General features: G+C 41.9%; 1 protein-coding gene across 4 annotated transcripts in view; it reads right to left on the bottom strand.

The window, feature by feature from the left end:
* Window positions 1-688: 688 nt before the first annotated feature.
* The window catches only part of Mctp2 (multiple C2 and transmembrane domain containing 2), a 213852-nt gene continuing 199386 nt past the window's right edge, over window positions 689-15154 (bottom strand). For 3 of the 4 annotated variants that reach the window (XM_050149129.1, XM_050149127.1, XM_050149130.1), the window contains exons 22-23: window positions 8333-8430; window positions 692-6121 (exon numbers count right to left, since the gene is read on the bottom strand). In XM_050149129.1, the coding sequence (XP_050005086.1) occupies window positions 6053-6121; window positions 8333-8430 (167 nt within the window). In that variant the 3' untranslated portion in view covers window positions 692-6052. Of the gene's footprint in view, window positions 6122-8332; window positions 8431-15154 lie in introns of all 4 variants that reach the window. The other variant, XM_050149131.1, reaches the window with a different exon arrangement.

Below are 15154 nucleotides of genomic sequence, written 5' to 3' on the forward strand. Positions count from 1 at the left end.
TGGTCAGGATGGGCAAACCGTAACAGAGATACTTTTAGATACATTCGCATATTGACATTGCCACACACCTATGGATATTTTTGTTGTTGTAGAGTTCATGATGAAGCTAGTTATTTTCCTCATAAGAATCATCCTTAATTCTAACTACTGCCTCCTCCACCTATTCTCCCCCCCCCCCCCCCTCTCTCTCTCTCTCTCTCTCTCTCTCTCTCTCTCTCTCTCTCTCTGTTTGTGTGTGTGTGTGAGTGTGTGTGTGTGTTTGTGAACATGCATGCTCATGTATGTTTGTCTTTGGAGGCCACGAGTCAACATTGGGTGATTTCTTCTACTGTTGACTCCTCCTACAGTTTGCCTACATTTCATCTACTTACTGTGTGAGCTGGTAGACCCAGGAGTGACACACTACAAATGTGGAGGCTTGAGAACAGCTTATGGAAGCTGTTTTGTCTCCTTCTACAAAGTGTGCCCTAGGATTGAATTCAGGCTGCTAGGCTTGGCCACACACCTTAATTTGTTGAGCTATCTCATTAGTCACACCCACCCTTACTTTTGGAAACAAGGTCTCTCAATGAATCTGGTGTTTCCAGGAACTGGCTTCCCTGTGAACTCCAAGGATCCACCCTGTCTCTATCTCCCTGCACCTGCCTTATGGACATGTGTCACTATATCCTACTCTTATGTGGGAGGTGGGAATCTGAATTCTGGTTCTCACGCTGGTACACCTGGGGCTTTACCAAATAAGCCAGCTTGGTTATCCACACTCTTAACCACCTCATGATTACATGTTTGAATGCTGTCTTCAAGACCCATTTTCTGAGACAGCAAGGCTTTCCTCAGTTTGAGTGATAGTCCTGAAATATACTTCTCCTAGGTATGGAATGCTTCTTCTTTGAGCACTTTCTACACACAGTGTTACCTTCTCATTATTTATTATTATTATCACTATGGCTATCATTATTACCTTCTTATTATTGCCATTGGAGGCTCTTTAGGCTCCTCAACCTCAATACTGACTCCCATAGTCCACCCATGATTCCCACTCTACTAATTTCAATAGCAAAAGATCAACACTACTTCCCTAGACTTGGAGAAAGACTATAAATTACATACATTTTATTTCCTTGAATCAAACAGCCATCTTTGACTCCGCTCTCTCTCCCCAGTGATGCCAATTCCTCCTCATTTTCTCTTATAATTTCCCAATTAGACTTTGCTATTTGCTCTCACTGTACAATGCTACATAAGCCTGGGGCACCATTAGTCTATTTTAGGAACACTACAAATGACTCAGAACTATTCTCTATACTTTCCTAATTGCTAAGCCACCCACTGCAACTAGAACAAAAGTTTTATAAAACTTCAGTCCATTGCTATCTGGCTCCACTAGGGGAATGTTGCCTATTCTGCTCATGCGTACCAATCTGTGTTTAATATGTTAATTGCTAAGTTACAAGAAAATAAGAGAAGAATCAAAAAGTCATTTTATAGTTCACAAATATTACATTTTTCTATTGCCTTGTAAGAATGTCTTCAAATTTAAGACATTGTATAATTGAATGGTTTGACATTAACATAGCCAGAAATCATATATATCATACAAAATAAGCTCTCTACTTCATGTAATAATTATTATCCAGGATATGAATAATAATCTATCCTTATTATTACTTTTTTCTAATAGCAACATATGAAAAGACATAAACACAAATGGTCTGTGGTTGTACTGTTAGATCCATGTTTCGGAGTGACTTACATGTTGGCGTGTTCTGGAGAGAATACCAGGGACAAGGCCTGTGGGAGCTTTGACCTACAATAGACGTAAAGATTTTTTTTGATGTTTCGGTTGAATCCTCTAAAGTTCATTCCCTCAAACCGTGTTCTTCAAATTATTGGATATTTGTGCTTGAAGACAAGGCATTCGGAAGGTAATTTGGATGAAGGTCCTTCAGGATGGCAAGATTGTTTTCATAAGTGATGTGCACTGTTAACACGGCCAAACTCACCAGCTGATGCCCTCACCATAACACTGCATTAGGAAGTGGAAACTCATAGAGCATAAAGACAAAGGTAGCATCATCAGAGCAGAACTTTGAACGATTTGAAGAACAGAATTTACTTAGTGAGAAATACTAGGGGGAGCGATCAACAGTGAAAGGGATATCTGTAAGAAGACTAGCCCAGCCCAATAGGACTGCCAGCACTAACACCATTTGCATGATATGTGGATACTGCAGACAGTTGACCTGCAAGGTGGTCATGGCCATCAGGATAGAAACACGACCACATCGACCCTTAAGTGACTACATTTTATGGGTTTGGAGATGAGAGAAAAGTACAAACATTTTAATTAAGTATATCCAAGGAGACCCCTGCCCCCCCTCCCCCGGTCCAGGAGACAAGCCTTTAAGGTATTTTGGTAGAGCTAGAAATGGGAGTATGGGGTTAAAAAGAGAACTGTGAACACTTCATACAACTTCAGTATTTCCACTTAATTATCTTTAAGTCAAACAGTGTGAATATGCAATTTTCAAATTTCTCCAAGATCATTAAGTGGATTTCACACACTCTGTCTAATGTGGCTATATCTTGCACCTTATCGTCCATCTTTTCCTAGACGTGATTGGACCTCCATTCTGAGTATCCACACTACGTATGCTACCTGCCTGCTAGTCACAAAGCAGATGCCATGCAAAACAACATAGGAAAGACAGTGATGCACTAACAAAATAATTTACCAAGACACAAATACATAATTTATTGAAATATACTCCAATAAAACAGTGAGTGAGCTTCTAGAGAGAGAAAAAATCATGCCACTCAGAGAAGCAGATGGTAGTTACGTTATTGCAAGTAAAAGAGAAATCACTTAGTCTTTTTATCATGGAATTCACATGTTGGCCCAAGTCTGAGGGGTCAAATGGAGCTCTTGGTACTGCTTCTAAGTAAGTTTTATAATAAGATTCATGTTCTAAAGACTTGCCAGTAAGGAGTTGAGTCTTTCTCTATCCCACCAGCCAGCTCCCAAATAATGACCTGGAGGTTTCTTATTAACTATGAAAGCTCAGCCAATATTTTTGGCTTGTTCCTAACTAGCTCTTATAACTTGAATTAACTCATATTTTTAAATCTCTGTTCTGTCCCATGGCATTAGCTTTCTTCCATCTTGTTCCTCCCGTTTCCTCTCCATAGCTGACTGGCAGCTCTGCCTTTTCCTTCCCAGAGTCCTCTTCGTCCCAGGAGGTCCCACCTATACCGCCTCCCTAGCTATTGGCCATTCAGCTTTTTATTCCATCAATCATAGCAATAACATTTTCACACAGATTACAAATATCCCACTACACTGGTCTTTTGTGTGAAGTGCTGTGAGTATTTAAGGGTTAGGCTCCAGATGTCAATGTAAGGCATGTTGGGACACTAGGGAATGAGGCTCCAAATACTTATGTCTGAATTGTTGAAGTGTGGGGAATTTAGTTTCATTTGTCTTTTCTGTTTTGAGAGTGGTGATCAGCTATCAAATTCACTGCTGTGGTACTGCAGTGATTCTATTCTAGTAGCATGCATGTTATTCAATACTGGTCCCAAAGCATACAAACTGTCATGCTGACAAATCTGGACATGCCATAGGAGTGCTTTCCAGAAGCGCAAATTGTCAACATTCTCAGGAAGAAGAAGAAAGATCTTGAAGAAGTGGGTAAGATCTTGGGTTAAAATAAATCTTCCTTTTGTGTATCAAATAGTGGTGGAAGAAAAAGGAAACTCATAATAGTTTTGGTGTCATGCACACAAGGATAATAGTTCTGCCCACAGTTTGTGACAGGTGCTTCCTCAAGATGGAATAAGGTATTAAATTATAGTATTTATCATTTTCTGAGATCCTGGGCTAAACAGAGTCTGCAAAGATTAGACCTGTACAACTATAATAATTATATAAATCTTAACATTTCACTTCCAAAAGACACTCATTTTCTCACACGCAATGTCAATTTAATCAACTAGTGATTGTCTTCAGTAGAGAGTTTAGGAGAAGTTGGCCCTGTCTTGCTCCCAAATACCAGCTGGCATTTGTGTCCTAAATTTAATGCTGTGAGTTCTATTTGGGCTAGAGAGAAAAGAATCCTCACTAATGATACCTTCTTGTCTGATAAATTATTTCATTTAGAAATTCTAAAGCAAAAGAACAGTCATGAAGGATGGGATCTACATTTAAATAAATAAGGGGTTATTTTGCTCCCAAAAGTTTTCATTCCAATGACTGATCAGATCTCACACGTCGGCTTAAAGATGTCTGCCTTGGGTCATTACTAAATGACAGACTATGATAAACTGGATGACAGGAACAAGACAATGCGGTATTGTTTACACAGAAGATTGAGTAACTGGTTAGACAAAGACGTTCTCGAGTAGCTATTGTATGTACAACTAACAGATTTACTGGGGCTTTTAGAATCTCTTCAAGGCTCTTTTCCAGCCAGCTTCATTAACTTGAAGTAAATCAAATCATGCAGGAATCGGGCTCTGCCACAAAGAAACCAGGAAGAAGAATATGAAGAAAAACAGACGTGAGATGATAAAGTTTAGAATCTTTGGCATTTTTCATAAAACATTTTGTTAGAAGGTTATTAAGTTACAATGCAGAAACAAACAAAGAAAGAAGTAAACATAAGTAAATTCCATCTTTTCGCTTCAACTTCTCTTTATAATATATAACTGTATATATATATATATATACAAACATCACATAGCAAGTATGTGTCAAGGAAATACAGATTTTAAAGCTTATATATAATTTTAACACAATAAGATCTGTATACATTTTCTACATGCACAAAATTAATTGTTTTCAAATTAGCCGGGTGTGCTGTGGAGTTGTTAGGAGCTCAGGACTCATACGCATGCTATTTAGAGAGGACTTTTTGGTGGTTGTTTGGTATGAACAGGGCTTTGAAATGAAATTGTATTGTCTTTATCTTATTTTGACCCTGAGAAAAACAAAAGACAAATTCAGACAGCCAAAAGCATGTTAACTGTCTGCTTACAACATCGGGTCACTGAAATGACTGTATTTCACCAAGTCTCTAAGTAAGTCCCTTCCTACGTTCATATTCCTAAGTACTTCCTGCATTTACTAATTAGTCTCCCCCAACCCGCATCATCTCTGCAAGGATGCATACTGACATCTGGTTTTGGTAATACGAGAAAAGTGAAGTTGGAGGAAATGGCATTTTCCCAGCAACAAAATATTATCATTAAATCCTTATTCTTCATTGGGACCGTCGGTGACACCCCTTGCCAACCACAGCTGAAATGCCATCCAGGCTGGCATCCATTACTGAACGGTCATCAAAATCATGACCATGACTTGAGGAATCACAGCTGATTCCAATATATTTGGGTTAGTTCTAGACATCACTAAATGTTCATGTTCTAATGCACATCATCTGGATAGATAAACGGTGGCAGAATAATCTGAAACAAGTGCAGGGGGTGGGGGTGAGGGTGAGACCGGAAAGAACCTCACCTCTGTGGATTGCCGCATTTTATGACAGAACTATGTAACAGAGCAGAGACTGGAATGTTACAACTCTTGGGCTGGCACAGAGCTTGCGACTGTCCTGCCTTGGCTTCTTCATTGTTGTGATTGTGAGCCACACCAGCTCCAGACGGAAATGACTGTATCTTAGTGAAAATCTGCTGACGGTATTGAAGTAAGTTCAGCATCATCCTAGAATCAGGTGAGTCTCCTGTTTGCTCTCACGGACAGAGTTCAGCTCTGTGGCCACCTTGTTTTATGTCTTTCCTACAAATGGATGAGAGACTCTCACAGTCTTAGACTTGGTGACTTTGGTTGAGCTGACTGTGTAGGCATCAGGATACCCATGCATGGGGACATATGTGCAGGCTTGTGCGCATCCGTAGATGTGAAGAGAGTAGAGGATGATGAGAGAGCTGCACAGAGCACCCATTTCCAGGCACCTCCATACCACTGGAGCAACCCCAACGGAGGTCTGATCAGCTACACGCGGGAGCCTGGGGTCCTCAGTCAGCGTGAGCCCTAGACGGTACTCCGCTTCTTCCGAAGTGGGCTGTGGCTGCCACCGAGCTTCAGCTCTGCATACTGCACCTGTGAAAACAAACAGACATGATGCTGGCAGTTAGGTAACCCTAGCTCGCCACAGAGCGTGTTAATGGCTCCCCGAGGACACGGCAAGGCAAAGGAAGGAAGGAAGGTTCAAAGGCAATGAATCATTATTTAAACACAGGACCGTGGAGGGGATTAATTGCAGGAAGGCTTTCAGAAGTCATGCATCATTCCTTGAAACCAAAGTATTAAAAGCAGATTTCTCTAATGGGATGCATGGGCTTCTATGGGCGTCGGAACTGCTGCCCCTGATCTTGGTCTTGCTCATACCAGCTTCCAACCGTAAATAACCTAATAACTACTTTTTGGGATTGTTGATCATATGTTATGATACGACAGCTTACTGAGTATTATTCCTTTCAAAGTACGACAATGGTGGGGGACTATTCAGGCTCTTACCATCATTAATTTTACCTAAGAGGGGGCAAAATATTGAAATGGGTGGTAGGTCCCAAACTTCTGTAGATGTCTTAAAATTAACTTGACTATACTGTAATGACTGGAACATCTGTGATAAAGATGAGCCCTTGGGGAGTCCCCAGAGGCACACCGTCATTGCCATTAAAAGGCACCAAGGGTGGGGACAGGGGCGCTCATGCTAATGCGTGGAGGACTCTCTTTCAAATTGTTACCATATGTATCTCTCTGTAAATACACCAAGTATACCTGGGTGAACACTCCAAGGGCTGTTGCCAGGACCGTGGAGAGACGCAACTGATGGGGAATGTCTAGTCACAGATGCTGTATGGACTCACACACTGTAACCCCAGTGACGGGACATTGCAAGCATAGTGTTTTCATGTGTAGCTCTGGTAGGCTGAGGGTAGAATGCATTTATGTTACCGGACACATGTGCTCCCTACTTTTAGCATTTCTGCCAAATTCCCCAAAGATGTTATACCTATACTTCCATTAGCCTATGCTTTGCCACAACCCTCTAAACAAAAAAACAAATATATCCTTTCCATCCTGAGTTTCATCAAAGTCCCCAGGATAATAGAAGATACTATAACTGTTGATCTTAAATGCAGAACACACAAAGGCCACGCTATTATTTCTCAATTATGCCATGTAAAGCTAGAGAGTAGATATATCTGCAGAACAGATTTGATGCTCACTGATTTGAACAGGTTTATGTCATGATGTAAAGTTTCTGCTGTTGTTGTTGTTTTGTTCGTTATCTTTGTTTTTTTTAAAGCACCACAGAGTCCATTTTCATCTGTAAAATGTGGATGAAAGGGGGAGGGGCCCTTGAGACCGCCAGCCCCATGTGTCTCTAATCCACCTGAAGACACTACACTGGGAAAGCAATTATGCTACATTGGCTCCATGAGAAAATCGATACTCGAATTGGGGTTCTCCTTGAAAAGAAAAGGCTGTGCCTTTGATCATCTTGATGATGCTTCATGCCACGCTATCCCCCTTTACCTATTCAGTGGTCACTCTTCTCCATTAGTGGAAATGACAGCCTGCCTGCCTTCCTCTGGCTTTGGTGCAGGCAAGTTCGCAGGGCCCTGGATGGGGCCGCCATTCTTCGGGACTTCCTTTCACCGTTGCCTTTGTTAATCTCTGTGCATCCACAAAATTGGGACGCTGCTGGACTAAGTGAGCATTACCTGTGAATAATACTTGCGATTGATCTCCAATTTGATTTCCCACCACCACTTCTGTGTGGATCAGCGTACGGAGGGCCTTTGCCCTCAGCATTCCTCTGTCTTTAGAGGAAAGGGGATAGAGGGCAGGCTGAAGAGATAATTGGGGCAAGAAAGGAATAAAGAGAATAATCCTCTTGTCTCCTCTTTCCCTGAAAATGCCCGCCATCTGGAGAGCTAAGAAAATAAGCAGGGTCTCTCAGCACAGGATCTCCGGCGCCTCCTCCAAGCTCATCTCAGTCTCTTCAGGGAGGCGAGCCATCAAAAGGGGACCGATGCTGCAGCCCATAGCTACTCAGTATGAGTTCCGGATTCGTTCCTAAGTAGCTCTTTTGCAGGATAATTTCCCCCAGTCGTCATATCCTTTGGACCAAGGGCTGGCTCTTCTCCCCCACCACCTCCCAGGAAGAATGCTTTAGGGATTTTCTGAGTCCTCGTTTCAGTCTCTCACACAACCACCGCCATGCGCCTGTCCAAATCACTAGGACTGGCAAGAACTCAATGCTGCTGCCCCTGGGGGTGGTGACCAATCATCACCTACCTTTTGAACGTCCGAGGGCACCCTGGAGAGAAAATCCAGCAGCTCATTATTGTCGATGGAATAAGGATTTCGAAGCTTCTTAGTAAATTTATTTATGCCTACAAAACAAAAATATGATGTGTTTATTGTTCATATCTACCCATCTATCCATCTATCCAGTTATCCGTCTCCCTATCCATATGTCCATCCTCCATTTATCTATCTATCTATCTATCTATCTATCTATCTATCTATCTATATCTGTCTATCCATCCATTTATCTGTCTTTCTGTCTGTCCGTCCATCTGTCCATTCATCTATCTATCTATCATTTATCTATCTACCCATCTATTTATCTGTATGTTTGTCCATCTGTCCATTCATCCATCCATCCACCCATTGTCTGTCTGTCTATCTATCTATCTATCCATCCATCCATCCATCCATCCATCCCCCCACCCAACTGTCTGTCTGTCTGTCTATTTATCTATCCATCCATCCATCCATCCACCCATCCATCCATCCATCCATCCATCCCCCCACCCAACTGTCTGTCTGTCTGTCTGTCTGTCTGTCTGTCTGTCTGTCTATCTATCTATCTATCTATCTATCATCTATTTATTCTCCATCTCTATCTACCTATCTACCATCTATCTTTGAAAACATGCCTGAGTGGGAGAAGGAGAGATACCCACAACTACAAATTAGTGTGAACACAATCACTGTACTTCTAGCTGTACACATGTTTCTGTCACATGACATCATTCACAAAAACTTTTTCCTGAACTGACGGAGGGCTGTGCTGTGAAAAGGGGACTCTGCCTTCTTCAGCTGTGAAAATCCCATTACAATCCCAGCAGCAGGACTGCAGAAACATGCACTGAAATGGGAGAACCGATTGGCTCTTTGGGTAAGCACCGACTAAGAGCCTCCTCTGCTATGGAGACAGATGTCCCAGAATGGGAAAAGCCCTTTACTAGTCAACACAAGTCCCTGCTTGGATGCTCCGGACAATACATAGCTGCGGAGAGAAGAGGGTGGGAGCTTCAGTGGGTAGAAAGAAACTCCAGCAACCGCTCTCCCTCTACTCCTTTTCCCAGGATCCTCTTTTCTCGCAGAACACAGCTTGACACGTTGATTGCACGTTGCTGGCAGAAACTGTGAAAAGTTATTATTGGAAAATTATCATGCTGTGGTGACTAACTTCATTTACGGACTGCAACGCTGCCACACATGTTTGTCCAAGCAACTTCGCATGGGGACAGTAGCAATTAGAATGAGCTTCAATGTCCAAGATGCCAAGTGACCATGCAGCCTCTGTCAATCTTTGGCCGGGCATATGGATTTCTGGGCATGCCCAGAACATGGATTCCTCTGCAGACAAAGATTCCTCCCATCCTTCTTTTGTCTTCTACTCTGCTCCTTGGGGTGCCTCTGCCTTATCCAGATCTCATAAGCTATAGTCTTTTCACCAAATGTCAACCCCCCCCCTTTTTTTTTCATGTTGAGTTTTAGAAGCAGAAAGACTAGGTGGCTTTCTGAAGTTTTGCCACAGGGTGCTTGTTTAACAAGGAGCGTATCTGAAGGCCCGCCTGTCCCAATGATGCTGAATGAAAGCTCAGCTTAGTTGTGCTCTGAATGGCTCCTACTCAGAAGCCAAGTTCAACAGTCCCCATCACATAAAAGGTTTGATGTTTCCCTTTGTTCATTAAATATGACTTTGCCTTCATCTAAGGACTAGACTTCCTGCATGGCATTGTACCTGACACAATGACACCCTCCAGTCCTTTCTTTGGGGGGTCAGATTTACATCTGCTTTGCAAATGGGAGCAGGCCATTGTTCATGAGTAAATGGTGGCTTGGTGGTTGGGCGAGGGTAGGATCTCAGTAATGTTCCCCCTTTCCTTCAAGTCAAAGCTGCACTCTGCCTTTCTTCCCTGCACCCCCACAGCAAGCTTCGTGTTTGGAACTAAAATTCCCCCCCAGCGTTCCTTTAAACTAAAACACTCTCACTGTGTTATTCTAAAGACATTTAATTGTAGCATGGGCTCTTTGGCAAAAGAAAAACAGACAAGGCAAAGTGATGAAGGGAGACAAAGACGTATTGAGAAAAGATGTATCTTCTATTGTTAATTATATATAGTGTGCGCATCTGGAGCCTTTGCAACGAACAGCAAGGCAGGGATAATATCACAGCCGATCAAAACACTGCATTCTTAGTCACTGGGAAGATTACAAACCTGCACAGCGGCTCAGACGCACCCGGAAAGGCAGAAGGAGTCCACAATGCAGTGAGACTGACTACGTTTGAAACACTTGGAATAAAAATCACAAGGTATTCAGCTTGCATGCTTCAGAGTCATAGCTCGTTTTTTAAGGTATCTTAGGTTTGACAATTTCAGGTATTCTGCTGAATTGTCTATTATGTGAGATCAAGTATGAAGAGGATATCACAGACCTCTTGGCCAACTTTACAGGGTAATAGGGCAATAGCAAAGGGACAGGCATACCTGGCCTCCCGCTCTAGCTTCCTAACGTGTTAACCACGATTGCAGGTATATCACTTAGTTCTCCCGGGTCCAAGATTTTTAACAACCCGATCTTTGTAACAAAATCTTTCCCTCTAGTTTCCAGGTTGATGATAGAAACCATGTTGAATAATAGAGGCAAGGACGTTCTAATCTGCAATCAACCAACAATAGAGCAGAACTAGAATTGGGACTGTAGATGCCACTTAGGTAATACCCCAAGAAGACAGTGACAAAAAAGGTCTTTGTGCCACTATGAATTATAGGCACTGTTTCGGGAGCACATATCCAAACATGGAATTTGTATCTTCATCCAGTGAATACTACTCATAATGCTAGATATGTTTTTGTTTGTTTGTTTTTCAAGACAGGGTTTCTCAGTGTAGCCCTGGATGTCCTGGAACTAGCTCGTGTAGACCAGGCTAGCCTCAGATTTACAGAAATCTGCCTACCCCTGCCTCCCAAGTATGGGATTAAAAGCATGTCCTACCACCGCCTCTTCTTCTTCTTCTTCTTTTTTTTTTCAACTGAAATGATACAGATAGTTCTCTGTTCTTAATATTGTTAGTCAAGGGGTGGGGAAAGAGTCAAATTTTGGGGTAGAACATATGGTAATAAAATTATTGGTGAATGGCCCCAGACCATACAACATACGGATCAGTGAATGGAGCTGAGGCCTCCAATAGGGAAAAAGAAATCACTTGGAGAAATTGTGTGTCTGCTCTGCATTATCATGACACAATTACAACCACGTGGCATAGAATGCCACCGCCTATCAAGTATACCTGAGGACATTGTGCACAGTCCCAACTACCAGCACTTTGGTTGAGTGTAAGTCAGAGAAGCCACTCTTATCCTCTCAAATCCTGAGTTCCTTTCTTGTGACGATACCATGTTCTTGAATGGAAATACAAGGTGCGTAGGTCATCATCTCTTCTTACAAAAGACTCAAAATGTAGCATGAAGAGTTTCTATCTACCTTGCAGCAACGGAAGTGTCCGAGACCAGAACTGATGGATAATCATGGCAACAACCATGATAAAAAACAGTATCAAAGTAATTAGGGGAAACATCTCATAAGGAACAAAAAGCAGGCCTAAGATTGAAGAGTGGAAATTGTGTGATCCTCTGGAAGTGTATATATCACACAGGTTAGCAAAGTTTCACAGAGACTTCCAGAAATGTGTGTATCTTACAAGTTAGCAAAGACCAGTAGAAAAGCTTCCTAAGGACAATTTCAGAATGTCTTTATAACTGACCCTTGGTGAGAATTCCCAAAGTCCCGCTTCCAAAATAAAGAAGTGGTGGGTGCCACAGCAGGTCACTTTTAGAGAACACAACTGTGAACATTCAGAGTCAATTGTTCCTGTTTCCAACTCTTTCTTACATAGTGTTTACACCCAGATGTCTACACTACACACCACAGAGCCAAAGCACAAGAGCAGTGTTTCCCCTGTCAAAACCTCATGGTGAATTTTCCGAGTCCAGTAGTATTTCCCATGAGAGTTCTGAAGTTAAGCTGTTTTCATAGGTTTATGTCAAATCATGTCTGTGCTTGAAATGCATTTACAAAAGTATTTACTGTATAAAATATGAAACCTAGTGCATAAAATTTGGTTAATTTTTCCAAAGGGATAAAGACATCAATTAGTGTTTGATACTAATTCATCTGGCTTAGCAATCAACAAAAATTAACGGGTAATCTTAAGAATAAGACATTGAAACCTTAACAAAGTTAGAAGGAGCAATGAACGTTTTAGGTGTGTGTGTGTGTGTGTGTGTGTGTGTGTGCGTGTGTGTGATTTTTTCTTAGTGACAGGGTATGAGTCTATTAGAGGATTTAGTCATTTAAATGACATGTAAGAGAGGAATATTCTCTGAGCTTATGCTAACTAATACCTAACTCATAACTAATAACTAACTTGAGGAAGGAGAGATTATAATAGAACTACGAATATATTTCAAAATGCAATGTGTGTCTTGCATAAGGAGAGGAGGCAAGCAACTATGTATTGATGTTTTAAGCCTTGGACTCCATTACCAATTAGTAAATTCATCAATAAATTATCAACTATTGTCTATCATGTAGAAGTAAGCAACCAAAATAAAAGACTAGAGAGGTTTGTTTGGGACAAGAAGAGCAGAAAGAATTCTGCTCTGTTTAACAATATTAGCCACAAACTGAAAGCCAGGTAGAGAAATCTTTTATTAAGTTTATGCGAAGAGATGTTAGAAAGCTGCTAAGATACGAGAAGATGAAATCAGAAGTCAAAGTGATTTGGGAAAATAGAGGCACCGACTGCCAAAATCAACAATCAGAAGACAAAATAGAACCATGTAGTCTCTTCATATCTGAATGCCCTCCATAGCCCTGATTTAGAGAGCCAGGGATCAAAAATAGTAGCAAAAGAAATGTCTGTCCTGAACCAAGGCTGGCTTTTCCTTTGCCGGTCCCTAAAAATGGAGTATGACAATTATTTACCATATTTTATATAGTATTATATATTAGTAATCCAGGTGATTACTAAGGTTTTAAAAGACAAAGGAGAACAAGCATAGGTTAGAGGCAAATACTGTGTCAGTATACATGGAACTTACACATCTAGAGATGAGAGTGTTCATAGGATTCAGGCAAGCCATGTCTTGAGGAAATACAGGAAAGGCTGTTTCAGCCTTAATTGTTGAACAAAAGGAGCATAGAAGAATAATCAACTATGTATAACATTTAACAGCTGACCATGGCATTCAACTCAATGTGAACAAGACAGTAGCCAAAGGCTTATCATTATTAGTCTCTTCTGGTTAGAAGATAACATCTAAGTGCAAACAGTAAATGATATTGAATTTGAAAATGAACAATGAAGAAAGAATAAAATTATGCTTGCTATACAATGCAGCTGTGTTTCAAACTTCACACTTGATCCTCATTCATGCCCAATATTTTTAAGTCAAAACTCCCTGAATTAAAGGGAATTAGAATATGTTCTTACTCTGACTGGCTACAATGGAGAGAGCCGTCTACTAGATTTCATCTCCTAGGACACGAGGAGAACACGTCCTCCAGAGTCAACTAAGCAGGGCTCATGGGGGCTCACAGAGACGGAAGCAGCGATCACACAGCCTGCATGTGTCTGCACTAGGTCCTCTGAATATACATTAGGATTGTTGGCTTGATGTTTTGGGGGACTCCTGACAGTGAAAGTGGGAATTTCTCTGATTTTTTTGCCTGTTTGGGGGACCCTTTTCCTCCTACTTGGATGCCTCACCAGCCTTGACGCGAGGGCTTATGCCTGCTCTTATTGTATCTTGTTATGCCGTGTTCAGTTTATATTACCGGGAGGCCCATTCTTTTCTGGTGGGTTATTGGGACTGGGAATGATTCATGAGGAGAGTGGAAGTGAGGGAGGCTGGGAGAAGTGGAGGGAGGGGAAGCTGTGGTCAGGTTGTATGGTATGAGAGAAGAATAAATAAAAATGTTAAAAAAGAGAAATTCCATCTCCTAAAAATTATAGAGAATGACCATGCTACTCTCTGTACACACACTCCTTGCTGTTCTGTATTCTTACGAGTTCTTTCCTTTCTCCAATAACTCCTATTTCCTAATGTCCACTTTGGCTTTTCTCATCAGCAGGTTCCCTCCACCACCACCTTGGTAGAATTGCTTGATGGCTCTAGAAAAGGCTGCAGCTTTTATCTCCATTTCCCGGCTTTCTGCTGTTGCTTCCGAGCAAATGCATCCCAGCGGTCTCTCGTCTTCAGGACTTCCTTGAATGTCTTGACGTGCTAGATCCCAGGAAATGATGAGGATGGGGGATGGATTCAGCAACAGGCCTAAGACAAAGGCCCCTGGCTTCTCCATCAATGACGTGGGTATGCGTCATCCCAGCAAAGTTGTAGGAGTTCACAAAGAGGCTTCTGTTTGGTCCAGTTGCTTGCTTGACTGTGAAATCTAGTCATGAAATGGGTGCCAACCTGACCATTTTTCTTGTTGCTTTCTCCACGTGGCTAAAGTTAATGCAGGCAAGCCAGGTCCTCTGCAAACCATACCCGCCTCCTCTTTCACCCACTGCGTAGGTAGTCACAGATGTCCATCCCTCACCCCAGTGCTTCTGGATTTAACTATGAGGTTAGCTTATTTCTTCCCCGCAGTTGAAAGGAAGTGTGTCAGAAGTGGCGAGGCGGTGGCCAGACCCATTTTTACTGTCTGTAAAGGGCAAGACGCAGGTGTTTGCCCACTGTTTGAACCACCGTGCTTCTGGAAAGTTACTAGGGCACTGCCATATATTAGTCGAGGGGATTTACGACAGGGAAGCCT

This window comes from Alexandromys fortis, unplaced genomic scaffold (genome assembly GCF_014885135.2).
Source record: "Alexandromys fortis isolate MF-2015 unplaced genomic scaffold, M_Fortis_MF-2015_v1.1 scaffold_67, whole genome shotgun sequence".
NCBI classification, from domain to species: Eukaryota; Metazoa; Chordata; class Mammalia; order Rodentia; family Cricetidae; genus Alexandromys; species Alexandromys fortis.